Genomic DNA, 26,173 nt, shown 5'->3' on the forward strand with positions numbered 1-26,173 from the left:
GGGAAATGACTGGGGAGGCTCGGCCCTGCAGTCTGAAGGGTGGTTTTATACTCGTTCCTAGAAAGTCCGATTGCCTCCTCTGCTCCCACGTATCTGCCGTGTTCATAGGACTCACGGGAGATGTGGCTTTTACAGGCATGGTCAACTCATTCTCTGATTTTGCAGCTGACTTCAAAAGTCAGGAATCTTCCCTTTTACATGCCTTTTCCTTGGGATACCTTCTGATGTGTTCGTGTTTCCCAGCAGAACAATGCAGACTGGGGAATATCTCAGTCCTTGCTCAGGCAAAACTCCCATCACTCGAGGTCAGCTTGGTTGAGGACTTCAGACCTGTTTCCAGTTCAGGTGGACTTTCTACTTCAGGAGCTGAAAATCTTTGCTTCTTGCTCTCACAGACCTGATACATCTGTAATAAGTTCATTAGGTACAGGAAGGAAATCCCATTGGGAAGTGTCAGTCATTTCTTAGGAGGTCTGACATCACCAAAAGCCCAGTCAGAACATCTTATGTGCTCAGAGCTAGCAATGTCCTCATCTCATTCAGGAGAAGACTTTCCTGAAGTCAGCCCAGAAGCTTGAGCACATAAAGCCTGGGATGGGAAGGGACTATTCTTCTTATTCCCAGCTTAAATTTGCTCACTGCTAGTTCATTTCCATTTGTCCCTGCATGATACCATCCTTGGATTTACAGAGCTCTCCTTCTAAGAGAAGAACAAATCAATCCTCTGTTCTCATTCTACATTAATTTAGCCTTCAACTCCACTTTTAAAGGTATCAGCTCATCTTCAGCCAATCCTTATGAATTACTTTCCTGCAATGCTCTTTCTACTTATAGTTATTTTCCTCTTAAAGGAGAAAAACTGAGATTCAAAGTCAAAGATCTGAGCATTAATCAAGCTTATCTGATATAAGACAGAGTCAGATCCACAGCATGTTACAATACCTATTTTTTCACAGCTTGTGTCCCTTAGAGTAGCTCCTGTTCCCTGAGAAAAGCCCTCCAGTGTTCACTGTAACTGTGTGGGGATGCTATAGGACATGTCACCTCCAGACTGACAGCTGCTCCAAACACATGGGGACATGAAAATGTTGTCATTGGCTTAGTGACTGTCTGGATTGCTCTGTCCCCTTTAGCTAAGCAGCCTCACCAAGGGGTGAGTTTGGATCAGGGAAGGTCTCCCTTCTGCTGCAGAGCTGGAGTTGGAGCTGAAGCTGGAGATGGAGAAGCTGAAGCTTCCTCCAATTCCACAGGCAGTGCTGCAGGTGGATCACCATGACCTGCAGCCAGTGATATCTGCCTCCTCCTGTGGTGGCAACAAAAAACCACAGGATTTAGGAAAACCCACATGAGGTTCTGACTATGCTGAAACCTGAGGGACCGTGGCCAGGGCTTCTGTCTGACTCAGTGACACACTTCACTCTGGGTACAGTGCCCATGTGATGGTCTGGGCTCGCCACTTCTGCTTCTTGCTCTGTGGTCCAACCACAGCCCTTCAGCAGGAAGTCAGACAAGAGAGAAAGACCCTGTTCTGGAGAGTGTATTTCCTACAGTGTTTCAAACAGGCCTGGGGAGAAGTCTGGACTATATACTGAAATTATCCCTCTTTGAGGCACCGACCTGGAAAATAAATAATGGTGGCCTGTCCAAATTGAATTTATGGAGCTTTAACAATGCTGACCCATGAATTTTGATAAATATACTTCTACTATTAATAAAGGCACTCAGCTGCTCAACCATTGAGGGAGGTATAAAAGCTTTCTGGATGAGCAGCTGCAATGCACATTTTGCTGTATTGCTTTCCATAAATCCATAGCTGGGATCCTCCTGGCCATGTACAAAGGTCTCTGGAGAGCACAGAGCTGGCACAGTCTGCTCCCCTGTCTCTGTTTGGTCCCAGTACAAGGAGTGAAAATGTGGTGCTGGCTGAAAACCTTATGTTTTAGCTATCTCCAGATAGATCCTCACTGAGTTGTGTCTACCCAGCAGCTCATTTCTGACTTGAAGTCACCATGACAGGGGAGCTGGGAAGGAAGAGCATAATGAAAAACTGTGTCCCAGGAATATGAACCAAAGATCTGTAGGAGTTGCATGCTTTGGATTTTGACAGAAAAGTCAGATGATGCTCCATCACTGCAGGAGACTGGTGAAAGGATATATTTGATGTAGTCCATGGAGCTTTGCTATGTGCAGCTCTCAGTGTTACTCACAAATGGAAAAACAGAAGGTTAGTCCTTTCAGTGTGGATAAAGAAGGTCACACAGATAGGGAAATATGATCTAAAACAGAGGAGGCTGAACTTAAACTGGCTATTACAGCTCAGGAAAAAGATGCTGGAGTCCTCGCTGATGGTTCACTAAAATTTTAGCCTTGATGTGCAGCAAAAATAAAGCCAACAAAATGTGGTGATGTCATCAGGAAGGGCTTGGGCTCACAGGACAAGAAGGAGGGCATCTCTTGCATGCTGTGTTACAGCTTGGTGCACCCACATCTGTGCAGTTCTGGCCTCTGATCAGAGACTCATAGAATAGTTTAGGCTGGAAGGGACCCTTAAAGGTCATCTAGTCCACCCCCTCTGCCATGGGCAGGGACACCTTCCACTAGATCAGGTTGCTCAGAGCCCCATCCAGCCCAGTACTGAATGTTTCCAGGGATGGGGCAGTCACAACTCTCTGAGCAACCTGTGCCAGTTTTACCACCCTCATTGTCAAAGCCTTCTTCCTTAAATCTAATCTAAATCAAACCTCTTTTATTTTAAAACCATCACCCCTTGCCCTACCACAACAGGTTGCAGGAGCACAGTGGACTTAGAGCCCTGAGCAGAGCAACTGAGATGATCCAGGGGATGGGGCAGCACAGTGTGAGGGGGTCCTGGGGAGGCTGGGATTTTTCCCTGGGGAAGGGGGGACAAAAAGGGCCAGCTCTACACAGTCATAAAATGAACGTGGACCTGGTGCACATCAGGTGCTGCATGACTAGATGGAGGCCATTGATCAGCCTGGTAGGTTGGTTCAAAATGGATAAAAAAGGACTTTATATGGGCCAGGTGGGAGAATGAACTTCTGGAACTCGCTGCCACAGGAGGCTGTGGAAACAAATAGGATCAGCAGGATTATAAAAGGTATAGCAAATTCATGAGCAGCTGCAGGTCAACTGACAGATGCTGAAGGCAACAGGGCAGGAATGTTGGCTGGAATTGCTGTTACTGCTGCTGTGGGAGCTTGAGGAGCACAATCAAAGCTGGCTGGGGCCCTGTGCCCTCCCCAGATGGCATCTCCTGTAGCTGAAAACAACAAAAAACCAACACTGGGAGAGAGGAACCACGGATGTTACCATTGCCTGTGATCTCAGTTCCATCCCTAAGCAAATTCAGATCTTCCCAGGTGGTTGCTGTGTGGTAGGAAGATAGGGCAACCAGCAGGAAGAGAAGTTTTACATTTCTATTCAATTTCCATCTTTGTAGTGAAAATCTAATCAATGCTTATTTTCTGTCTCCTACTGCTCTTCCTTCTCCCACTGGTAAAACAGCTGGTGGAGGAGGTGGGAGGATCCTGGAAAGTTTGAATTAAAGTATATTTCAATCATTCCTTATTTTCAGACTGCTTACCTAAAAAAATCCCCTTCACCTCAAAAACTGATTGAAGCCACCTCCAAACAGCCAGTATCTGTGGGAAAAGGGGGAGGGGGCCATGGAAAATGAGACCATGGGGTCTCTTATCAGGGTAGAAGCAGGAAGCCAAGGAACTATAAACCAGTCAACTTCAAGTCATAAAAAACCAGTGGGACATTTCATCAAAGAAAGAAATGAGTAATAATCATGGCCATCTCCAAGAATGAATCATTTCAGATGAGTGTGTTTTCCTTCTGTGGCAGACTCCAGTCCTTGGTTATCATTCACTGTTCTTTCATCAATAACTTGTAGTGGAGAATGTGCTTATTAAATTCTCAGATGTTCCTGAGCTGGAGGGGCTGAAAGCAGCCCAAAGCACTGGCTTAAAATTCAGATTGATCCAGGCAAATCAGAGAGATCAGTTCAGTAGGGAAATTCTGACATTTAGGAAGGAGTGACAGCCCAAACACGCAGCAAACAAGCAGAAGATCTATTGGCTGCACCACTTTTGAGTTATTCTATTGCCATATTGAATTCCAATAGGGGATGTACAAACAAGAACAGTTTGTAAAACACGTGATGTTTTCCCTCCTCGTTCCAGCAAGAGGACCTCTCAACCGGTCTCCTAAGATCAGCTTCCAGTAAGGAATTAATTCTCTATGTTCCCACTGCTTCTTTGCTAAATTTTGATCTAGCATTTTCTGTAAATCATAGATAATTCCTGGTGAACTCCCCTAGGACGCACGACATCCTCCAGAAGTATGTGCTTCTGTGTCCCTTTCTAGGACATTCTCTCTAGGGCCATGACTGTTCATCCAGTGCTAATAAGAGCAGGATCCAACCTGTGTGGTCAATGCTGTTTGCAGCCCCTCAAGAGACTGGTGGAAGTGTTTTGATCAGGTGAGTCATAAGCATCAAACTCATTTCCTGATGTCATTTTAGCTCCTCATTTTAATAAAAATGGGGTTTCTGAGATGCCACTTGCCTTGGTGACATGGTATAACAAAACACTGTGCTGTTCTGGGGGTATCTTTGCACCACAGGTGCTTTGTCCATCCAAAATAAATATTGATGGGAGCCAAGAAAGGCCTTCAGAGAGTGGAGGCATCAAACCAGGCTTTTCTGTCACCTGGAGATGTCCATCTCCCTTCTTGCCCTGAAGCTGCCTGGTGTGACTCTGCCTCCTGAGTGCTGCCATGGCCTGGGTCAGGGGGCTTTGTCCCCAAATTCCACCTCATCAATGTCACCTGGGGGTGTTTTGGGCTGCTGCTGCTGTGGCAATGCAGAGGTTGCCTCCACATCTCTCATCAGCACTGGAGCTGCAGCAATGCCAGCTGCAAAAACACCCTGGGCCAGCACTAGGGTGAATATTGGACCTGCCCTGCTCCAGAGCACAGCTGCTGAGGTGCCAGCAGGTCCTGAGGCAGCTGGGCAGGGATACCAGCTCAGGGAGAGCCCAGCTGCAGCCAGAGTATCTGTCCTGTGGGGTGGGCTGTGTCCTGGGGCACACAACGCCACGGCCACCAAGGGATGCCCAGGGAAGGGAACCCCTGTGCCCTGAGCCAGGAGGGGCACTCAGCACTGGACATGGGCTGCTGGGGAAGGTCCTGCACCCCTCCAAGCTGGCACCAGTATCCCCAGTGCACTCAGGACCTCGGGCTGGCTGGAAGCTCATCCCATCAGAGCTGCTTCTCCCTGCTCCACCCCTGCAGGCAGGACCAAGGCTTGGCCCTCGCACCCTCTGCCTGGCCCCGATAAAGCACCACGGCTGGAGGTCCCCATCTTGTGGCAGCAGGGACAAATGGCTGGGACATCACGAGATCAGAGGTTCTTTGGCCAAAAACAGAACTCTGGGAAAGTGCTGCAGAGCCAGGGCACTGCCCACTGCCACCCCATGTGTCCTGCCCGAGGGCACAGCATGGCTTGGGAGCACTTGGAAGTGAAACCCAATTTGGGGACAAAGTGTCACCCTCCACATACACACCACCCCCATGTTGCTCTTACACCTTGCCTCTGGCACCCACCACGCTCGGGACCATGAGGGTTTGGAGGTGCCTGAGTCTGTGCTGGATTTGGTGCTGGCTCTTCCCAGTGCTTTACACACCAGCCCACAGTGCCTCACACGCCTCTGTGCCCTGAGCCCCCACCATATCCCCGCTCTCTCCAGGATCCCCAGGGAGCAGAGGCTCTCTGTGGAGCACAGTTGTGCCCACAGCTCTGTCTGGGTAACATTGGCTGGAACCTGCTCCAACACCTGCTCCGTGCAAAGGTGGATCAGGTTGGCCAGTGATGCCCTGACCAGCTCTCTCCTCCTTCCTCACCGTGCCCAGGGGCGGTGGGCACATGGAGTTGTGATGTCTGTGGTGCTCTGCGGGTAAAACCCCAGGGGCTGGAGGGCCTCTCTCTCTCCTTGGAGTCCTTGGAGTCTCTCCTGTCTCTGTGCATTCACTGACAGTGACTGGAGGCCATGGGGCTGGGGCAAGTGTCCATCCTTGCAAGTTCCAGGGATCAAAAGGGCCTGTGGCAACATGAATCTGTGAACCCTGGGGCTTTCTTGAACTTTCCCCCCTTCACCAAGCACCTCCCAGCCTTGTCAGGGACAGGGCAGCCTTACTCAGCACCTGGCAGGTTGTAGCCCCCCCAGACTATCTGCTGCCCCATCTCCCACCACACCCACAGCTGGAGGAGAGCCCACGTTCTCCTTTATCAGCCCCCCACGGCCGCCCTGCTGTGGGCTGTGATAAGGGCTGGGGGCTGTGCAGACACCAGCACCACAACACCCCGCACCCCTCTGCTGCCTGGGCTCCTTTCCCTACCCTGACACCCCCCAACAGTGCTGGATCTGGAGCTGGGCCCCATCTGCTCCCCCTGTGGTTCTCCTGCACCCCCCAATGCAATGCAGCATTAGGTGGAGACAGAAGAAGTCCTACACCACTGCACAGCTCTGTGTGCTGGGGGTGCACAGAGAGATGTCCCGGGGTGCTCTCACTGTGCCACCACGCAGAGGGGCAGAGGTGCAGGGAGCCCCTGTACCCCACCATCTCCCACAAGCATTTCCAGAAGGAGATGCTCTATGACAATTCGTCCCGAACAAGGGGTGCATGGGGCTGGTGGTGCAAGAGGGGATCCCAGCATGGAGCCCTGGTGGGACAGCCTGGACAGGCTGGGGCTGCAGGAAGCCCCCGATCCTCTGTGAGTCTTTTCCCTCCGCTGGTGCCTGGAAATGCTCTGCTTGCTCTCAGAGCCCCATGGCTGGCAGAGCAGTGTCTCCCTGTCGGGTAACCACCCCCCAAACACTGCTAAACCAGTGCCCATTTCCTCCATGTGCCCACCTGGCGGGGGGACCCCCCAGTTCAGACCCCCGAAGCAGATCCCTCCTGCTCCCTCCCTGCAGGCAGTAAACAGAGCAGGACACCAGAGCTGGAGCACAAATGCAAGAGATTTTATTTCAGAACATTTGACTGCTCGCTGTTGGAGGGCTGGTGGTGCCCCTTGGGTCCAGCTCCAGCCACGGTACACGTCTTAACGGTACTTGGCAGTCAGGACGGTTCCCACGGCGCACAGGAACTTGTCCAGGGAAGCGTGGACCTCCGGGGTCAGGAGAGCGGGGTTGTGGCTGGCCACCACCACCAGGAAGCACTGGCCCAGCAGCTGAAAGGCAAAAGGAGATGGTGAGCAAGGGGGTGAGGCGAGGGGGTGGCCAAGGGGTGCAGGAGGGGAGCAGGGCTGGTCGCCCCTTCCCAGATGCTCACTTTGAAGTTGACAGGGTCCACGCGGAGTTTTTGGGCATGGAGGTCACTGAGCTTGGAGAGGGCACCGGCGATGTCATCGACGTGGTTGGCAGCTTCGACCAGGGCAGCCGCCACCTTCTTGCCATGACCCTTGACCTGAGCAGAGCCCTTTCCCAGGTCGAAGTGGGGGAAGTAGGTCTTGGTCTGGGGGTAGGTGGCGAACATCCTGCAGAACAGACGGGTTCAGGGACGGGTGAGACAGGGACAGAGACATAGGGCAGAGACAGCTGCGGATGGGGAGAGAATGGGAGCAGATGGGAGGGACTCGGGGATGGAGACGAGAGGAGAGAAGGTCCCGGCCAGGAACGGACACGTACCTCTCCAGGGTCTCGGCGCCAAACTCTTCGGCTTGGCCGCCGATTTTGGCGAAGACGGCCTTGACGTTGCTCTTGTCGGCACTGGACAGCACCATGATGTCACCTTCGCCCTGGCAGCCCCCAGCACGGGTGTCCCCGCTGGCGGCCGCCGCCCTTATATGCGGTGCTGGGGCCCCGCCCGCCCCCGCGTCCCGCCCCGCTCTGGCCCCGTCCCGGGGCGCTGGACCCCGGCCAGGAGCGGCTGCCGCCCGACCCCCCCGTCCCGCTCCACCCGGCACCGGCACCGGCGGGGGGGCTGTGCCCCGGCACCCCCGGGTCGGGCCAGGGGGAGGGTCGGGGCTTGTTTCAGCGCAGGCGGTGGTTTGCCCCTCTGGCACAAGCTGACAGTAGGGTTAGGCTTAGGGTTAGGATGAGATTTAGGTTCAGGTATAGGGTTCGGGCTGGCTTGGGTTGAGGTCAGGTCTGCACTGGCACCGGCGGAGGAGCTGCCGTGTGTCCCCTCCCAGCGCGGAGCGGGGCACGGGCTGAGGAGCCCCGGGCACAGCCTGGATGGGTTCTGGCCAGGCGGCGGGGACAGGAGCGGGGGGGAGTCTGTGCCCCACAGGCTGAGCCCAACACCCTCGACTCCACTCACAGCCCGTGGGCCCCTGTGCGTACAGACCGGGGCATCCAGCAGAGCCTCCACACACGCGTGAGCTGCCCCGGTACATGCACTGCCCCTACACACACTGCCGTCTGACACGGCCCCTGCACATCCTTGCACACACCTGTGCCGTCCCTATACACCATACACTAGACACTAGACACGTCCCCCACCATCCAACACAGCCCCTGAGCACGCAGCTGCCCTGCTGCACCCCCTGCTCTCGTTCCCTCAGTGCCCCTGAACCCCTGTACCCCACAGCGTGTGCCCTCTTCAGCCCCTGCTCCTCGAACCACCGTCCCATCCCTCTACACGCAGACCCCGGAGCTCCCCTGCCCCAGCCCTCTCTCCTGCTCACAACCTGTGCTGGTGCCAGTGCTGTGGGGACTGGGGGGGACTGGGACGGGGGGACACCTGGCAGAGCCCACGGGGATTAGCACTGCTGCCAGTGCTGTGGGAAGGAAGACACTCTGGGCCACGGTGGTTTATGGCCAGCCCCGTGTGCCCCGAATGATGAAGGTGAGGAGGGTAACAAGGGCAAGGTAGATGAGGATGGTGAGGAAGATGAGGAGGGTGAAGGGGCTTGTGGAGCTTCCAGTAGGTTCGGGAGCTGGCACAGTCCAGCAGGGGACAGTTCACACCCGTGTTTCCTCCATTGCCGACGGTTCTTATCGTTTGTGTTTGGGGGAGATTAGCTCGGTCTGGCACCAATTCAGAGTGGGGAGGGACGGGGGGGGGGTGGTGGTGGTGGTGCTGATCTTCTGGGAAGCAGCGGCAGGACAGCCTGTGTGCATTGGGGGGAAGCTGCCAAGGCAGCAGAACACTTCAGACCGGTGGCACAAGAATAAATGGGTGTAAACACACATGAGCACAGTGGGATGTAGACTGGGATGTGTCTGAGGATGGAGGATAAGCGCTGTGGGTTCACCTGCAGGAGCAGGGGCCGGCGTGGCCAAGGACTGTCAGCCGTGTTTGTGTGCAGGCAGGGTCCCTGCACACCCCATACCTGCCTTCTGCCTGCACTTGGACACCCCAGGCACCCCTCTCCTGCAGGACCTCATCTCCTCCCTCCGGTGTCACAGCACAGAGCAAAACCAGAGCTAGTTTAGTGTTTCACAGCCCATCAACTGTGATCAGGGATTTTTTTAAATTCAGGTTCCAAAGCCTTGAAACCAGTGTCCCTGTGCTGGACTGCAGCTCTGCCCACCCCACTCCAAGTCTGCCCATGTCCCAGGGGAGGTGCAGACACCTGGGATGGGTGCAGGGGCTCTTCCCTGGCAGCCAGCTGGGATTTGTGGCTCAGGGGCTTTGTGCTTAATGATCTGTGGTGGATTTTTTTCACTCCCATGAATTCTCTGATTGCTTTTGGAGCTCATGCAAGCAACTTAGCTCCCACAGCATCCCTAACAAAGTCCCAAACAGCCATCTGGATAGATGGAGACAGGCAGGATTTATCCTCCCCCCCCCCCCCCATCGAGAATCCTTCAAAGGGACGCAAGGGCCAAATTTGTTTTGGCACAGCCTTTCCCCTGCTCCCTGAAGGGGTGCAGGCACAGCCAGTGCCAGGCTGAACTACATTCCAGGGGTCCTGCTATTGGCTGCATCCCATGCTGGGGAGGGGTGGAAGCAGGTAGGACGCCGGGGGACACCCAGGGAGCCCATGGCCAGTGCTGCCCTTCCTGTACCACAGCTGGTCTCACTGGTAGCCCCCTCCCCCCGGCAGGAGCACTGCCACTCTCCAGCCCACCCCAGCCCTCGGCCCCGGCACAGACGGACTCAGCGCTGCGGAAAAAGAGTCTTTATTGGCGGCACACGGGCACAGGTGGCAGCTCATCTGTACTTCTCAGCCAGCACGGAGGCCACGGCCGACATGAACTTGTCGACGGCAGAGTGGATCTGGGGGGTGTAGTCCTTCCCCAGGTGCACGGCCAGCACCACCTGGAGGCACTGCGCCAGCAGCTGCGAGGAAAAACGGGGCTAAGCACCGCTGCTACAGCCCCAGGGCCCCTTCCCAGTCCCTGTCTCTTGTCCCCTCTCCCCCACTCTCCATCCCCCATCCCCTGTCCCCCATCCTGATCCCTGTCCCTTGTCCCCTGTCCCCCATCCTGATCCCTGTCCCCCGTCCCCTGTCCCGCAGTCTCCATCCCCCATCCCCTGTCCCCCATCCTGATCCCTGTCCCCCATCCCCTGTCCCCCATCCCGAACCCTGTCCACTGTCCCTCATCCTCTGTTTCCCGTTCCCATCCCCCATCCTGATCCCCATCAGCCACCTCCTCTCCCCCATCCTCTATTCCCCGTCCCCCGTCCCTCATCCCCTGTCCCCCATCCTGATCCCAATCCCCCATCCCCTGTCCCCCGTTCCCCATCCCCATCCTCATCCCCCATCCCTGTCCCCCATCCCCTGCCCCCTGTCCCCCGCCTGCCTTGAAGTTGACGGGGTCCACACGCAGGTTGTAGGCGTGCAGGTTGCTGAGCTCAGACAGAGCCTGGCTCAGGTTGTCCAGGTTCTTGACGGCAGTGCCCAGGGCAGCCACCACCTTCTTGCCATGGCCACGGATCTGGTCAGAGCCATGGTGCAGGTCGAAGTGGGGGAAGTAGGTCTTGGTCGAGGGGTAGGCGGCGAACATCCTGGGGGAGCGGGACAGTCAGAGGTGCTCGCCCAGCCGGACCCACCACACCGGCCCCTCCGTGGGGCTCCCACCCACTCATCCCCTTTGCCCAGGGGGTCCCCAAGCCTGCACCTCTCCAGGGTCTCAGCTCCAACATCCTCCTGGCAGCCGGACACCTTATCCCAGACCTGCTGGACCAGCTTCTTGTCCTCGGCGGTCAGCATGGCGGCGGTTGGAGTAGGCAGGGATTGGTGGCAGCGGCACCCCTGGGGACGGTCTCTTATAGCTGCCAGCACCCCTGCCTGGCCTTATCTTATCACACCGAGGGGCGGGGGCACGGCCAGCCCAGGGAGTGGCTGTGGCTCTGCCTCGGGGGCCCCGGCTGCCTTGGGGGGCCCAGCCTTAAGGAGGCCCCCGGGGGGCCCAGCTACCCTGCCCTGCCCCACTGTACCAGCCCCACACCAGGCTGGGGGCTGGGGGCAGCACCTTACCAGGCTGCCCCATGGGGATGTCCCGTGGGTGTCACAGCCTTGTCTGCCCTGGCCAGAATGTCCTCAAGCCTTGTGTTGTGACCCACCAGTCCCCCTGGATGGGCCAGGGCCCTGCCTGGCTCTGTGGGTGTTGGGGTGAGTCCCACAAGTGTCCCTGGTCCTCATGTCCTCCAGGCTCTGGTACATCCAGCCCCTCTCTGCCCCAAGGGACCCCATGGCCTCTGAGTATGAGCCACGGGTCACCCTGGGGGTCTGCCATGAGAAACACCATCCCTCCAGCAGCCTGGAGACACCTGGGCATGGAAGGGGATGTGCCTGAGGATGGAGGGTAAGCGCTGTGACCCAGTCTGTCCTGTGATGCTTGTCTGGCCTGGGCTCCTTCCCTTCTTCCCACCATGACATGTGCTCCTGCCTCTCCCCATAAACACTGGGACATCCAGTAAGGGTACATGGTGGTTGGTCATACCATATTCCATAGAATTATGGAATAATAGAATCATTCAGGTTGGAAAAGCCCTCTATTAAGTCCAACCATTAACCCAGCACTGCCAAGGCCAACACTAAACTGTGTCCCCAGGTGCCACACCTACACACCTTCTAAATCCCTCCAGGGATGGTGGCTTCACTACTGCCCTGGGCAGCCTGTTCCAGGGCTTGACAACCCTTTCCACAAAGCAATTTTTCCTAATATCCAACCTCCACAAAGCAATTTTTCCTAATATCCAACCTAAACCTCCCCTAGTGCAACTTGAGGCCATCTCCTCTGACTGCCACATCCTTCTCTCAGCCTCTGGGTCACACCAGATGCTGACCTACCACCTAAGTCATGGATTTAAACCTGCAGATTAGCCAAGACCCACAGATTCAGAATGTTTTAAAAGCTGCTGTGGCACACTGAGTGACAGGTTTAGAGCCATTTGGTGGCCTGAGAGCTTCTGCACCGCCTTTTTCCCCCTTGCCCAAACCCAGTCCCTAAATTCCATGAATGAGACAAGAATCACTGCTTGCAGTGCCAGCTCAGGCTGTCTATCAGAGCAGGCTTAAGGCTTTGCACCCACCTTTTCGTGTCAGAAGTCCTCTGAGACAGGAGCTCAGGTGGTGCTGTGCTTTAGATTTTTGGCCAAACTGGCCCTGGTAACAGGCTGATGTTCCAGATTTTTCTGAGCAGCATTTGCACAGAATCAAGGCTGTCTCTGCTTTTCACTCTGCCCCCACCCAGGGAATAATTGGTTTTAGGGTAGTGAGAGGGGAGACACCCAGATGAGCCCAATTAACCAAAAAGGTATTTCATACCATATAACCCCATGCTCAGCAATAAAATGGAAAAGAGAGGGTTTAAGGGAGTTTTAGGGGGGGGGTTAACCTTCTTTTTTTGCTCAGGAACTGGTTGGACATCAGTTTACCCATGAAATGCAGTGATTGCCTTTGTATCAACTGTTTTGTTTTGTTTTCTTCCCTCTTCTTCCACTTATTCTTCACTTATTAAACAATAATTTCTGTTCATTTGATCTTGACTCCCAATTTTTCTTGCTTTTATTCTTCCTTTCTTCTTCTCCTTATCCAGTTGAAGGGGGGCAGTGAGTGAGTGAGTGACTGTGTAGTGCTTGGCTGCCTGCTGGGGTTAACCCACAACAGGTACGTATGGAGAATCCCTCACCTTCCCAAATTTCAAATCCATGTAAAATTCCCCACATTAAAATCAGAGATGTCAAGCTGAGGGGATGGTCCCTTTAGCAAACCTGTCTAGCAGGTGTTCATGAAGCACATTAGATACCATGTCCATACCCCATGGACAGAGGCACAAAAAGACAATGCCCAGCATCACAACACATGGCAATGCAGGTTTTGTTCCCAACAGGCTGGGATGGGTTTTGGATAGGGCTAACAAAAAGCCTGGGCCTGTTCCATATCCTAGCAGGGCAAAAGACTCTTTCCTGGTCAGCCTGTAAACAGTCTGTGGTGGACATACCTTGGTGAGCAGCAGCAGCCACAGGGCTGTAGCCTGTTCTGGGCCCCTGCTCAATGGTGTGTTGTTCCCGCTGAATATTACATTATTCCCACTGAATTTGTACATCTTAGCACATGAATTGGTATATTAATTCATGAGTATGTGAATTAGTACATGAATTTACAAAGCTTACTCTTTCCCCCTCCATTTCAGGACACCCCTGCCTGCACAGTCAGGTGCAGGTGGAGCCCATGGAGATAAAAGCACAGAGACCATTGCTCACATTTGAATTATTTATTGGGTTTTGCAGATGACCAAACCCCTGCAGTGGGGATTTGAGAGGGCTGCCTAGGAAGGGGTGATTCCCCAGAGCCTGAGATGTGCCTCCCTCACCCTCTGTGGAGGCCATTTATCTGTACTTCTCAGTCAGGACAGAGGAAACACTGGACAGGAACTTGTCCCATGCAGCATGAACTTCTGGGGTGAAGTCACTGGGATAGCGGGCAGCCACGGAGCACAGGATACAGTGGGAAAGCAGCTGTAGGGAAAAACAGGATTAAATCCATCATAATCAATATCAGATGTTAGTTTAGGGGTTTGCAATGGAGCTTGGGCCCAGCATGCTCTGGGATGATAACTACATGTCTCGACCAAAAGGGCAAAAGGCACTGCTTGCTCCCACTCCCTCTTCCAATTGTCCCTTCCTTCCTCACCAAAGGGAAATGCAACAAAGTGGAAATGTTTAGAATTTATTAAGACTTTGTTCAAGGTGATGTAGATTGATGTGTGAGGGGGATTCATGAATTACAGCAAAGGCAGCAGAGACTCGAGTCTGTCTAACACAAACCATAGGAGCCCCCTGAGCAGTTCTTTGCCTGCACTAGGCCAGATCTTTCACTAAAAGATCCAATCTCAGGTTAAAAATCAGGTGGCCAACACGCTGTGCAGTGCAGTCAGGGATCAAGCTGCCATTAGCCCCACTGACCTGTGGTCTCTAATTCTGTGATGGCAGTTTCCCCCCCTGGAAGTGTCCGTGCTCACTCACCTTGAAGTTCACGGGGTCCACGCGGAGGATGTAAGCGTGCAGCTCGCTGAGCTTGGCCAAAGCTCCTCGAATGTCATCAACGTGCTTCACGGCTTCCCCGATGGCATTCATGACCTTGGAGCCGTGACCACGAAGCTGAGCCGAGCCCTGGCTGAGATCGAAGTGAGGGAAGTAGGTTTTCGTCTGGGGGTAGCTGGAGAAAAGCCTGGAGGAGAACACGAGAGTGAGGGTCAGCAGTGGAAAAGGCATCCATGAGGTGGTAAAAACCCTGAGCAAGTGTAGTGCAAACCTTCAGCTCCTTCAGTGCTGTAACAGAGCTTTGGGGGCTTGAAGTTTGCACTGGGAAGGTCTTTCTGCTCTTAAAGCTCTCCTGCAGCATGTGCAGATTGGATAGCAGGCTAATCTGTGTGTACTTGAGAAGAATTAAATAATTTAAAACCTAATGTATTTATGTTTTTGTTTGTTTTTAATAAAAGATAGCCCCAAATTGTACCAAATTTCCTCTCGTACACTGTAACCCAGTTTCCAGGACCTTCAAACTAAAATGAGCTGAACAAACCAGAATCAATGTGAGTGGTACTCAGAGTCCTGGAAGGAGAATCACAATACGTTATAGTGAGCTGTAAATAAAATTTAAATAACATGGAAAAAGATAAGAATTTCTGAACAATTTCCAGACTATCATCTCTTTTTTGCCAACTTGCTTAATTGGTATGAATCTTGGATTACTGTGTGGTGCTGCATGCAGGGCATCCAGTTGTCTTTTTTTCCTAAGGGTTTGTTACTTATCAACTGGAACAATGAGATCTGAGTATTCAGTGAATTTAGTGGATAGCTATTATTTTAGAAATGGTAAGAGAAAGTGCATCATTTGTACAATAAACCACTTCAAGTTCATCCCCTAACAGGGATAATGCTGTTTCAGGACACTGAGTATAAACGACTTTGAATTCCTTCCCAGCGCTCCTGGCTATGAATTCTTCTGAATTGCTATAAAGAGAAAAAAAAACCTATTGAATTGTTTAGAAAATAGTGGCTTGCCATGAGATTTTGAAGCATTTAGTAGCCCAGATATAATTCCTGATGATTACATTGCAAACAACACAACTCCCCATCAACTCTCAGCGGTCCCAGCCTGCTCTCGCTCACCCAGGTTCTACCTGGGATGCATCCCAACAGCGATGCCCTGTGAGGGGGAGTGCTGGGGCCTTACCTCTCCAGTGATTCTGCCCCGATGGCATCGGCTTGAGTGGCCACCTTGGCCCAGATGGTGACCACGGCGGCTTTCTCGGCTTGGGTCAGCGTCATTGTGCAGGAGGTGCTGGCTCTGTCCCTCGCAGTGACCGCTCGGAGCAGGTTTGGACTCCCCACCCCGGCAGCCCTGGTTATAAAGGGGAAGGGGAGAGCGGACCTTGGTGCCTGTCCACACTCATTGGTCACTCCAGAGGCCCTCCCATGGAGCAGGAGACACTTATCTCCCCGAGGAGCAATGGCTATTTTGGCCAGGGTCAGCGCGCTGCCCTCCTCTCCCGCTGGCCTTATCAGCTTCTCGCTTCGTAACTAAACAGTTGCGTGGCCCAAAGAAATTGTCTGGACACATATTGATACATGAACAGAGAGATAATGCTGGGAAATTCCATTGATGAAGCGTTAGGACACATCTTTAAGCTGAGGAGCATACGGACTTCAAGCATACCAAGGAGCTTGGAGAGGAATCTGCAGTTCCTCCCTTGGTTCACAAGTGTGAACACAAGACTCTGGGCCTTTCTGGGCCATATAATACAATTCCAGTATATGTGGCTGCCCTGTGCCACAATTTTTCACATGAAATGATTCCTAGGTGGTGGTAGAGGCAGGCTGGGAGATGTGTGGTATAGTTCAGAGGGTCAGCGAAACACTGATTTTGTGAGAATAAGTAGAGATTTTGCCACTTTCTTCATCACTACCAGGACTTCACTTTGCCAGCCTCTTACAGAGAATTAGGGACCTACTCTGCAATTGATATGGATTATAACAGAAGTGGTAGTAATGTTTCCTATGGATAAGAGAGTTTGTGAAATTGAGTATGGTCCTAAAAAAAGTGTGCGTTGAGAAAGACCAGTCAGGCTTTTTGTTTTCATCACTAAATGCCTCCTATTGCATATCTTTAATTTCTAACTGTGTGATCCTGCTGTTCATTACCCTTGGTACTGTAAAATAGCCCTCAGCACCACAGCCAGTGCTGGACATGCACAGGAATGCCTGGTCCCATAATAAATGGTTGGTAGCATCAGAACACAGGCACATTGGATGGGTGAAGGACCAAACAACCAAAAGGAAGACCAGCACAAGTCTGTAATCACAGATAAGTGGGCAAAGTGTCAAAGAAATACCCTATTGGAGATGGTCGCTGCCGAACCTCTGGGCATGAATGCCAGCACATGAAGCAGAGGTAAATCTCTCTGCCATGCTGATAAGCTGCAGCAGCCTCACACATCACCACTGAGCACTGGCAGCCCTGCATGGAAAGCTGGCTGGTGCAGTCAGAGGGGTCAGACAGGGTTCTCTGCCCAAACAGTCCCGCACACTTGAGCAGAGAAGGTTGGGGTGTCTCAGCCAGATTCCTCACCAAGATGTGTCTGCGTTTCACAGCAACGGTACCCCACTGCTACAGAGGGTGATCCCCAGCCAGGAGAAAGCCCTTCTAGGGATCTATTGGTCCTTGGGTCACGTGTGGATTGGAGCATGTCCAGCCTGTACCAAAGTATGGGTGTCACACCTGGAGTGTGCACCAGCCTTGGAGCCTCTCTTGGGAGCCACGGTGAGGCTGTGCTGTGCTGCCGGGCAGGGGCTGGGTTTGGGGTGGGAGCCATGTGTGTTGTGTGTGTGGCAGGAGTTTCTTCTTTGCTGCCACATGGTGATAGGTCTCTCTTCTCTGGGCAGACTCCGTAGCCTGGAGGAGTTGATCCATACACTACAAACCCCACTTTTCCTGCGAGTGTGGCTCTTCCGCTGCATCCTGGAATCGGCTGGGAATGAACCAGTGGTACCAGAAAAGCAGTAGGGATGGGGTCAGACAGCAACTTCTGTATGCTCTGGTGTCCCCTGTGTCCTGGGGCAAGTGGCACTTGCAGAAGGACTCTTACCCACCCCTTGTACTCTGTGCTGGGCCCTGAATTTAAGCCTCTCTGCATGCCACCTGTCACACGAATCAGGAGAAACCCTGGGCTTCCCCAAAGGGCAGGTACAAAGCACTTGGTGCCTCTTGATCTGCAAGCCTGGTTGGGTTCGGTGATCTTGTATTATCATCCCCTCTGTGGAGGCCAACACCTCATCTGGGATTTAATTTCAGATTGTGTTCAGTGCCACAGCTCCTCCTCAGCCCCCCTGCCCATGGGCTGGATAATTCACTTTGAGAGGGGATACAAGAGGGGGCTCACTTGAGACCAAGGGAGAACAATCACTTTACTATAGGAAATATTATCAGAGAGCTCTTTGTATATCTTCCCTTTGATAATGCCATACATGTCCCCTGAAAACCTGGAGCTAACTCTGGCTACACAGATGCAGAGCAGTGCAGTTTCCAATTCAAAGTGCAGCACGGGCAGCAGCCAGGGCACAGGACAACACAATATTCAGTTTATACATCTTAAATGGATGGCGTTACCAAAGGAGGCTTTCATCATCCCTTGCTACACACATTTCCAGAACTTGCAGTTTTCCCATAGAAAGATTACTTTGAAAAATAAAGATGCTGTTGTGAAGTATCCATTTATATAATGTTTTTGTCTCCTCCCCAAAGTGCTGCCTGTCACATGGCGTGTCCATGGCTGTGCTCCAAGCTCTCCTCAGTGAGAGTGCTTTTAATCAGGGGTTACTCAATCAATGCTGTGACCCAGATATACACAGGGATAAGGCACAGGCCCTGAGGATTCCTTCCTATTTTGCTGCCCACTGTGTAACCCGAACATTGGTCCTCTGTGACTGGAGGATTAAGGTCTGTGTAGGCACAGTGCTTAAAGTGATGTCTGCACAGGAGGAGTCATCATCACTGAAATCACTGTGGAATTTGAATTCTTTTCCTGAGAGTTGCTCTTGCACTATCACAAATGCCAGAGCAGCCAAAAGGTGACAGTGGTTCACTAGAAGGAGCTCATTGCTCCCCGAGGATCAGGGCTGTGCTGGGAATGGTTGTGGAAACTCCTCAGGAATGTGCTTGGAGGGAAAAGCATGACCCTCAGCTACGGAATACAACATGCTGTGGGAAGTGACTGTCTCTGGCTTTGCATGGACCTCTCAGCCAAGTTCCTCATCCCAGTGCTCCAGCTGCCCATAGGGCAGTGAGACAGGGGGGTCCTGGCCACAGCAACACAAGGAGCTGGACAACATGACTGATGGTGTTCCTCTGTCACAGGGTTGGCACTGAAACCATGTCCTCTGGGAAAGTCCACCAGACCTGCCTTCCTCTCTTGCTGCTGCTTCTCGTGATGATCCACAGACTCACAGCAGAGCGTCCACTCTTGGGCAGATGGTGGATCTTTGTCATAAAATCACCAAAAGTGATTTTTTTTTTTTTAAATTAATGTAGGTTTGTTTTAATCCTGTTCTAAAAGCCAGCTGTCTGAGTTTCTCATTTTAAGCAGCAGAAGAGAGCAACAGGCCTGTTAGCTAATTATAAAAGTGGGATTATAATTTCTGTCAGCCCTGATTGTAAATCCAGTGACCTCTTGAATGGCATTGCTGGGAGATCAGGGATAACTTTCCCCATACGCCTGTATTATCTGCAGAAACCGTCTTCCCCTCAAGGAGAATGCTGTGGATTAAGTGGCATGTATATCTGCTCTAACTCTGAAATATTCAAGGCATATTAAGTTTTTGAAGTCTTAAAAGTGGAGTCTAAATCCTGGCTTTACTCTTTAATTTCCTACCAGTGCTTGAAGAACTTGCAGTCTTTGCTTTAATAGAACTAGAAGACTAACTAATTGCTACTGAACCTCCAAGAGATGGAAATGACAGATATGTCTGTAATTTATTATTTAAGAAAGTGAAATTATATTTTGAAGCAGACATACTGCGAAATTTTAACGTGGCTGCCCAGTGCTGGTGCATGAGGAGTGCTCTGCTGCGATAATGGGACTGCTCTTTAATCACCCCTAGACAACTCTGTCCCCTCAGCATCACCTCCTCTCACTCAATTGTTATCTCTGGCCTTGTGGAGAATGGCCCTGCAGATTACTCTGTGCTGCTCATCTCCCTCAGCAGCCACCCACCCCTGCACCGTGTCCCTGGGGGGACTGCACAGCAAAATCCACAGTGGGAATATCTCAAGGTGGTCAAATATCTTATTAATGCAATCAAATACAGAAGAATTTACATAAAACCCCAGGACATCCTCTAATACAATTGCTGATAATTTCTGATCTCGGTTAAACACAAAATAAGGTGAAGATACCAAAGAGTGCCAGGGGAGTAATGTCACCCTTCCTAATCCAGAGGAAGGAGGAAATGCATAGGAACCACGAGGCAGGTTGTATCAGAGCTGTGAGGCTCCCTGAGATCGTGAACATGAGCAACAAGCTCAATCCAGCCTTTCCATGAGCACCGGGAGCCCAGAGGACTGACTCCCCAGCCAGCCTCCCGCAGGCACCCCGGTATCATGGCATCATTCGGGCTGGAAAGGCCCTCTGAGCCCAACCATTAACCCAGCTCTGTCAAGCCCACCACTGAACCATGTCCTCACAAACACTCATTTTTTGAGCACTTCCAGGGATGGTGATTCCACCACTGCCGTGGGCAGTTCCAGTGCCTGGCCACCCTTTCCATGAGGATGACAACCCATGGGGGGTGACGAGCACTTGCTGCTCTTTGGCACCAGCTCTGGAGATGTTAATGACTGAACTGGCTGAAAAGCCACCAATGACCCAAAGTGGCCAAGAGAAACGACACTGGGCAGTCCAGGACCCGGCAGCCCCTGTGGAGGGATCAGGGCTGGGGGCCACCATGGCCTGGGTATGGGGCTGAACTGGGGGTGCTGGGCCATGCTGGGGGCACTGGGATGAGCTGGAAGGTGCTGGCTGCAGGCATGTAAAGCACTGGAATAAACTGGGGGTGTGTGGAACAGGGAGTGGTGTCATGGGACACTGGGCTGATTGAGGGAATGCGTGTGTGGGGTGCTGGTCTGAACTGGGAGCACTGGGCTATACTGGGGATGGGACTGTGGGTGCTGGTCTGAAATGGGGGCACTGGGCTGTATTGGGAATGGGGCTGTGTGTGAGGTGCTGGACTGAACTGGGAGCACTGGGCTGTACTGGGGATGGGGCTGTGTGTGAGGTGCTGGGCTGAACCGGGGGCAACTGGGCTGTACTGGTGGCACTGGACTGAACTGGGGGCACTGGGCTGTTCTAGGAACGGGGCTGTGTGTGAGGTGAAGGTCCGAACTGGGGATGCTGGTCTGAACTGAGGGCACTGGGCTGTGCCGGGGACACCGGGCTGTGTGTGAGGTGCGGGTGTAAACTGTGGCACTGGTCTGAACGGGGGGCGCTGGGCTGTGCCGGGGCATTGGGCTGTGCCGGGGACACTGGGCTGTGCCGGGGCATTGGGCTGTGCCGGGGCATTGGGCTGTGCCGGGGTATTGGGCTGTGCCGGGGACACTGGGCTGTGCCGGGACACTGGGCTGTGCCGGGACACTGGGCTGTGCCGGGGCATTGGGCTGTGCCGGGGCATTGGGCTGTGCCGGGGCCGGCCCTGTGGGTACGAAGCGCTCGGGCTGCCCCGGGCCGTGAGGCGCTGGGTCCGGCCGCGCTCTGCCCGCAGCCGGGAGGCCCCGCACCGCCGGCCCGGCCCCGCACGGCCCCTCCGCTCCCCCCGGCGCCGGCGGCCGGGCCGTGCGGCGGCGGAAGCGGAAGGCGCGGCGGCGGCGGGGCCCTTCCTGCGGGCCGGGCCGGGATGGGCGAGAGCACCAGCCCCATCAGCGTGATCCTGGTGAGCTCGGGCAGCCGCGGCAACAAGCTGCTGTTCCGCTTCCCGTTCCAGCGCGGCGCCGAGCACCCCGCCGCGCAGGACAGTAAGTGCGCGATGCCGCGGGGACCGGCCCGGGGGTGCGGCTGCACCTGCCCCGCGCCCCAGGAGCCTCCGCCGGGGCCGCTGCCGCGCCGGGGGGCTTGACATCCTCCCCGTGGGGACTGGTGCTCCACACGCAGCCCTCACTGCCCTCTTGGGGTCTGGCACCCCATCACATCCCTCAGACTGGCCATGGGGACCTGGCACCCCTCACACTATCTGTGGGGACCTGGCATCCCTCCACACATCCCCCTCACACTGTCTGTGGGGACCTGACTCCCACCCACACACCCCTTACACTGTCTGCGGGTACCTGGCACCCCTCACATCGTGCATGGGGACCTGCCACCCCTCACATACCCACCCTCCATGGGGGTCTGTGTATACCTGGCACCCCCACCACAAACCCCTCAGACTATCACTGTGTACCTGACACCCCCCACAACCCTCACACTGGCTATGGGGACCTGGCATCCCTCACACTGTGGGTACCTGGCACCCCTCACATAGTCACCCTCCATGGGAGTCTGTATGTACCTGGCACTCCCCCCTCAAACACCCCACACCGTCTGTGTGTACCTGGCACCCCTCACGCTCTCCATGAGGACCTGGCATCCTTCACCCACTCTCCATGGGGGCCTGGCACCCCTCAAACACCCCTCATACCCCCAAAAATGCCCTGACACTCCTCACACCACCCCTCCTAGGAGTCTGATACTCCTCAAACACCTCCAGGTTCCCAGGCACCCCTCACACCCCAGGTTATTAAGCCAATTAGTGCCAGGTGTTATTACCAACCCTGGGCCTTCTTGCTGTTCCTGGGGTGGATGAATCCCATGGGTTTTGGGAGCTGCAGGGGAAGGAGGAGGCAGGGTGAGAAGTGAAGGCACTGATTAGGGAGAGAAGGTTCAGAAGACACCTTGAGCTTTAACCAAAAATGGGTAGAAACTATTTAACTTCAGTCCCTCGTGTTGAATAATGGACTGGAGGAGGTTTAATTTTCTCCAGAAACACAGGACCATGGAACTGTTTGGATGCCAGCATTGGTTGTGCCTCTTCCTCCAAGGCTCTTGATCCAGGACAGTGCCTGGGGCTGGAGTTGGATCAGTGTCAGTGCAGGGCCTAAAGGTGCTGTAGAGTGATGAGGCTGTTTGACTTTGGTCCTGTGCTGACTGCTGTGTGTTGTGAGAGGTTTGGCACCCCTGCTTGGGTTGTGAGTCACTTTTTACCGGGAGAGAATCGTCTTTAAATCCCTTTTCATTTTTATAGCTAAAATCTGAAAAGAGTTTTTTTGGCTGACTGCTTCCCTCACACCCCACTCCTGCTTTTTGTTGGTAAAGGATTTCCCTTCCTCTGACTGCACTTCTGTAGCACTACCATTGTCCCAAAACCTGGGCAATAATGAGGGAAATGCAGTGGTCAGAATTCCACTTTCCGCTCTCTCCGAGTGGTTTGTGTCAATTTCTGTAAATGTTTTACTTTCTCCTCTTCATCCCTTGAAGAGTGAAAAACCTGTTTCTCCTATTTTTTTAACGTGTTTTCGAGTGGGAATAGAGAAACGCAGAATCACACTTCTTTAAGGAGATATTTCCTTGATAAACTTGTCTTTATCCTCTGCTTCAGACAAACCAAGGAGTCGATACGCTGTGAATGGCTCTGGTGACACCACAGAAGATCAAGATGGGGACTCCAGGTAGGGGGAAAACATTTCTCCTTGCCTAAGAGTTTGAAACAGAGGAGAGGTGGCCTCCTGCTCTCTCGCCTCCTAGTTTCTAGGCACATTCTCTCTGACTGTACAGAAGACAACCTGCCTAAAAATGCTTTAACACCAAATTATGAGCAACTTGGTGCTTAGTAATGAGTCTCATGAGGGAATGCTACTGAATCTGTTGTTTTCAGGACAAGATATAGGTCAGGTGTTTTGTGCTTGTTAGAAAGGCAGTACTATCCTCTCAAAACTAGGAGTATTAATCCTTTGGCAAAATTCCACTTTTCTTTACCTGCCTACCTCTAACTGGACATATTATTCAGTTGCCTCAAATTCTTCCCTAGCTTGTGTAATTGTTGTATGGAATTGCTGTGCACTAATGAATAACTAATTTTGTTCCTCCAGATATAGCTGCCGTTGTGTCAGAGACGTAGTAAAAGGAAACTGAGACTTAAAGATAGTTTTTTAATTACAGGAAATCACTGGGTAACATTTGCACTGAAAGCAGGCAGTGTGCTGTTCAGCATGTATGTACGTATGGATGGACCCTCTAATTAGTTTTGGTAGAACATTTGAAATCTGCTGCACAGTTCTAAGTTTATTGCTACTAGATATGAGATAAATCTGGGAGAGAAAAAGGGTTCTTTTGTCTGTTGGCCCATAGTTCAGTTGCAGATCTTTTTTGTGATTCGTGTTTTAACCTGCAAGATTAACAAAAGGGGGCAGTTGTTGATCTTCACTCAGAGTACAAAAGAAGTAAGCACTTTTCCCCAGAAAGAAAGGTAAGCTTGTTCTTAACTTTATGGCTGAGAGTGGTGTAGCTGAAATGAAAATCACCTATGACAATAAGCATCATCAATTCATTTGGTTTTCCAGGACTGGGGTCTTATGAAAACACGTTTTGCTTGAGGTCATTTGTATCCCCTGCCTTTTCTGGTGCCTTTGGAACCTTCAAATACAGTCTTTTGGTGCATGTCCAGTGAGTGCAGTACAAACAGGGCACAACTGCAGTGGGAGTGCATTTGGGAACTGGTGAATGGTGTTTCACTCTGGGCTGTGAGTGGCAGGAAGGCTCAGTGCACTGCTTAGCCCAGGGATTTTGTTGGTTGCTATTTGAACCCCTGGCTCTGGTATTTCCCTAAAATAGATTAAGATGGTGTTGGACTGATGCCAACTTGTGTCTAATACTGATTCTTGTGGCCTCTGCCCTTTTGGCAGGTTGGACCAAGCACTTAATATGTAGCTGTTTGTTGGATGTTGCCTGTGTTGCTGAATTAGTGTGATACCATATGTGGTTACTGCAGTGATGTAGGAAAAGCTTTTATCCCTTCAGATGATGAGAAAACTGCCACTGTTTGCCTGAAACTGGTTTTAAATAGAGTGAATGTGCTGGCACATAACCTATGTTAAACAAATACTTAGATTATTTCATTGTAGTGGTGTCCAGGACCCAGGGCTTGAAAGTTTGTGCTTAATCTCTTGCTCAGGTATTTGTTACTAAACTTTCAGTGTTTAAAAGATTTATTTGGATCTGTCTGTATCTGCCAGGCACATGAAGGGGAAATAGAAGAGGAGCAGCATTTCTGTTGCTCTGAAAATGTTGGTTCTGCTAGAGGGGTGCAGCACACAACTTGTGCTGCTTTCCAAAATTCAAAGTCTCTTGCAAAATCCTGTTTGTTTCCAGTTGGTTTATCAAAAAGCTGTTAATTTGTATTAGACAAGAGAAGGTTTGTTGGCAAACTTAATATCTTTCACTGACTGATGCAGGTGGAAAAAATATTCCAGTTTTAGGTACACAGATGCTTCTTCCAGCAGAAAACAAAAAACATGTCTTCAAAACTGTGTGCAACAGATTGCTGAGAGTTTGATTTGTATCAGACCATTTTAGGAGTAACAGAAGTTGGTGCCTTGTGGTAGAAGAGATTCTGAGGGCACAGTGGAGGCAAAGGGTGCAGATCCCCTGTGGAGAGTGAGGTGCATGTGATTTGTAAACTAGGAAAGGAGTTTTGTGTTATTTCTGGAAGGAAGAGTTCAAAAAAGGTTCCTTTAAATCAATGCATTTCAGTAGCATCTGTGGATGTTTTTGGAGGCACAAACTGAGGCTGTGGAGTGGGCAGACTGGTAGGTTGAGTTGGTGGTGTATGGCAAGATGGATAATGTTGTAGGGTTGGGTCTTTCTCATGTTTTCATGTTTAGTAGCAAATGTTATTTCAGATTTATCTTGTAGCTGCAATAGTTCTTATGAGGTCTGGATTAATCCTTTTTTATACTGAATGGCTGTATTTAATTTTTTAGCAATCTAGCACAGATTGTATTCTGGGTAAGGTTTGCTATTGCTTTTTGCCTAAGCTATTGGAACCCAGGTCAGTTACTTCTGAGCTGACCTTTCCTTCAGGGGTTGAGGTGTATATACTTCTTTAGGGCTTCAGACAGGACAAAATTAGATCAGTTTATGTGCCTTAACTCCATTGCCATGTAACATATTTGTATACATAATTGGATTTCTTTTAGTGTCCACTCTCAATTTCCTGGTCATTGTTATGCTTTTTGATTTTTTTTTTTTTAATAGACAATGGCAGCTTACTCATGATAATCCTCCCTCCAGGTTACTCATGTGTGTTTGTTTGTATTAAATTCTGCCAATGGAGCTGTACTGGGTCTTCAGAATATAGATTTTACTTCCTGTTAAAAGCAAGTTGAGCAGCAAAAGTGGCTGAGGTGTGTGGATGGTGGCCATGCAACAAAAAGGTATTCAGAAGACTGTTACTGTCAAAACAAATTTCCTGTCAAGTGTCTCTCTTTGTTGGCTCCCTCTCAGCCTTTCATCATTTGCTCTTTTTAAAAACATCCTTCAGTTTTCTGAGTGCTCTTCCAGGAATACACCCCCCCATAGCTTATGGAGATGCCTGCCAGCCTTTTTTTTTTTTTTTTTCCCCCTGAAAAAAAAAGTGAGGCAATTACTCCTCTTGAAGCCGT

The 26,173-nt window shown here is 51.9% G+C and overlaps 4 protein-coding genes across 8 annotated transcripts in view; 1 reads left to right on the plus strand and 3 right to left on the minus strand.

The window, feature by feature from the left end:
- Positions 1-7,028: 7,028 nt before the first annotated feature.
- LOC116794772 (hemoglobin subunit alpha-A) lies at positions 7,029-7,873 on the minus strand. The gene is made up of 3 exons (XM_032703817.1): positions 7,716-7,873; positions 7,360-7,564; positions 7,029-7,258 (listed from the first exon to the last, which is right to left on the minus strand). Exons 1-3 carry the CDS (start codon positions 7,808-7,810, stop codon positions 7,130-7,132), a joined length of 429 nt encoding a protein of 142 aa, XP_032559708.1. The 5' UTR covers positions 7,811-7,873; the 3' UTR covers positions 7,029-7,129.
- A 2,268-nt stretch (positions 7,874-10,141) lies between these two features.
- On the minus strand, positions 10,142-11,248 carry LOC116794773 (hemoglobin subunit alpha-D). The gene is made up of 3 exons (XM_032703818.1): positions 11,100-11,248; positions 10,782-10,986; positions 10,142-10,317 (listed from the first exon to the last, which is right to left on the minus strand). The coding sequence occupies exons 1-3, from the start codon at positions 11,189-11,191 to the stop codon at positions 10,189-10,191; spliced, it is 426 nt and encodes a 141-aa protein (XP_032559709.1). The 5' UTR covers positions 11,192-11,248; the 3' UTR covers positions 10,142-10,188.
- Positions 11,249-13,719: 2,471 nt separating this feature from the next.
- Positions 13,720-20,790, minus strand: LOC116794774 (hemoglobin subunit pi). Its single transcript, XM_032703819.1, has 3 exons — positions 15,665-20,790; positions 14,452-14,656; positions 13,720-13,944 (listed from the first exon to the last, which is right to left on the minus strand). The coding sequence occupies exons 1-3, from the start codon at positions 15,757-15,759 to the stop codon at positions 13,816-13,818; spliced, it is 429 nt and encodes a 142-aa protein (XP_032559710.1). The 5' UTR covers positions 15,760-20,790; the 3' UTR covers positions 13,720-13,815.
- Positions 20,791-21,329: 539 nt separating this feature from the next.
- The window catches only part of NPRL3 (NPR3 like, GATOR1 complex subunit), a 42,382-nt gene continuing 37,538 nt past the window's right edge, over positions 21,330-26,173 (plus strand). For 2 of the 5 annotated variants that reach the window (XM_032703810.1, XM_032703809.1), the window contains exons 1-2: positions 21,330-21,411; positions 23,113-23,182. Coding sequence is in view for 3 of the 5 variants with exons in the window: in XM_032703807.1 (XP_032559698.1) it covers positions 21,376-21,493; positions 23,113-23,182 (188 nt within the window). In the remaining 2 variants the exon portion in view is untranslated. Of the gene's footprint in view, positions 21,494-23,112; positions 23,183-26,173 lie in introns of all 5 variants that reach the window. The other 3 variants (XM_032703807.1, XM_032703805.1, XM_032703804.1) reach the window with 3 other exon arrangements.

The sequence above is a fragment of the Chiroxiphia lanceolata genome, chromosome 16 (assembly GCF_009829145.1).
Source record: "Chiroxiphia lanceolata isolate bChiLan1 chromosome 16, bChiLan1.pri, whole genome shotgun sequence".
NCBI lineage: Eukaryota > Metazoa > Chordata > Aves > Passeriformes > Pipridae > Chiroxiphia > Chiroxiphia lanceolata.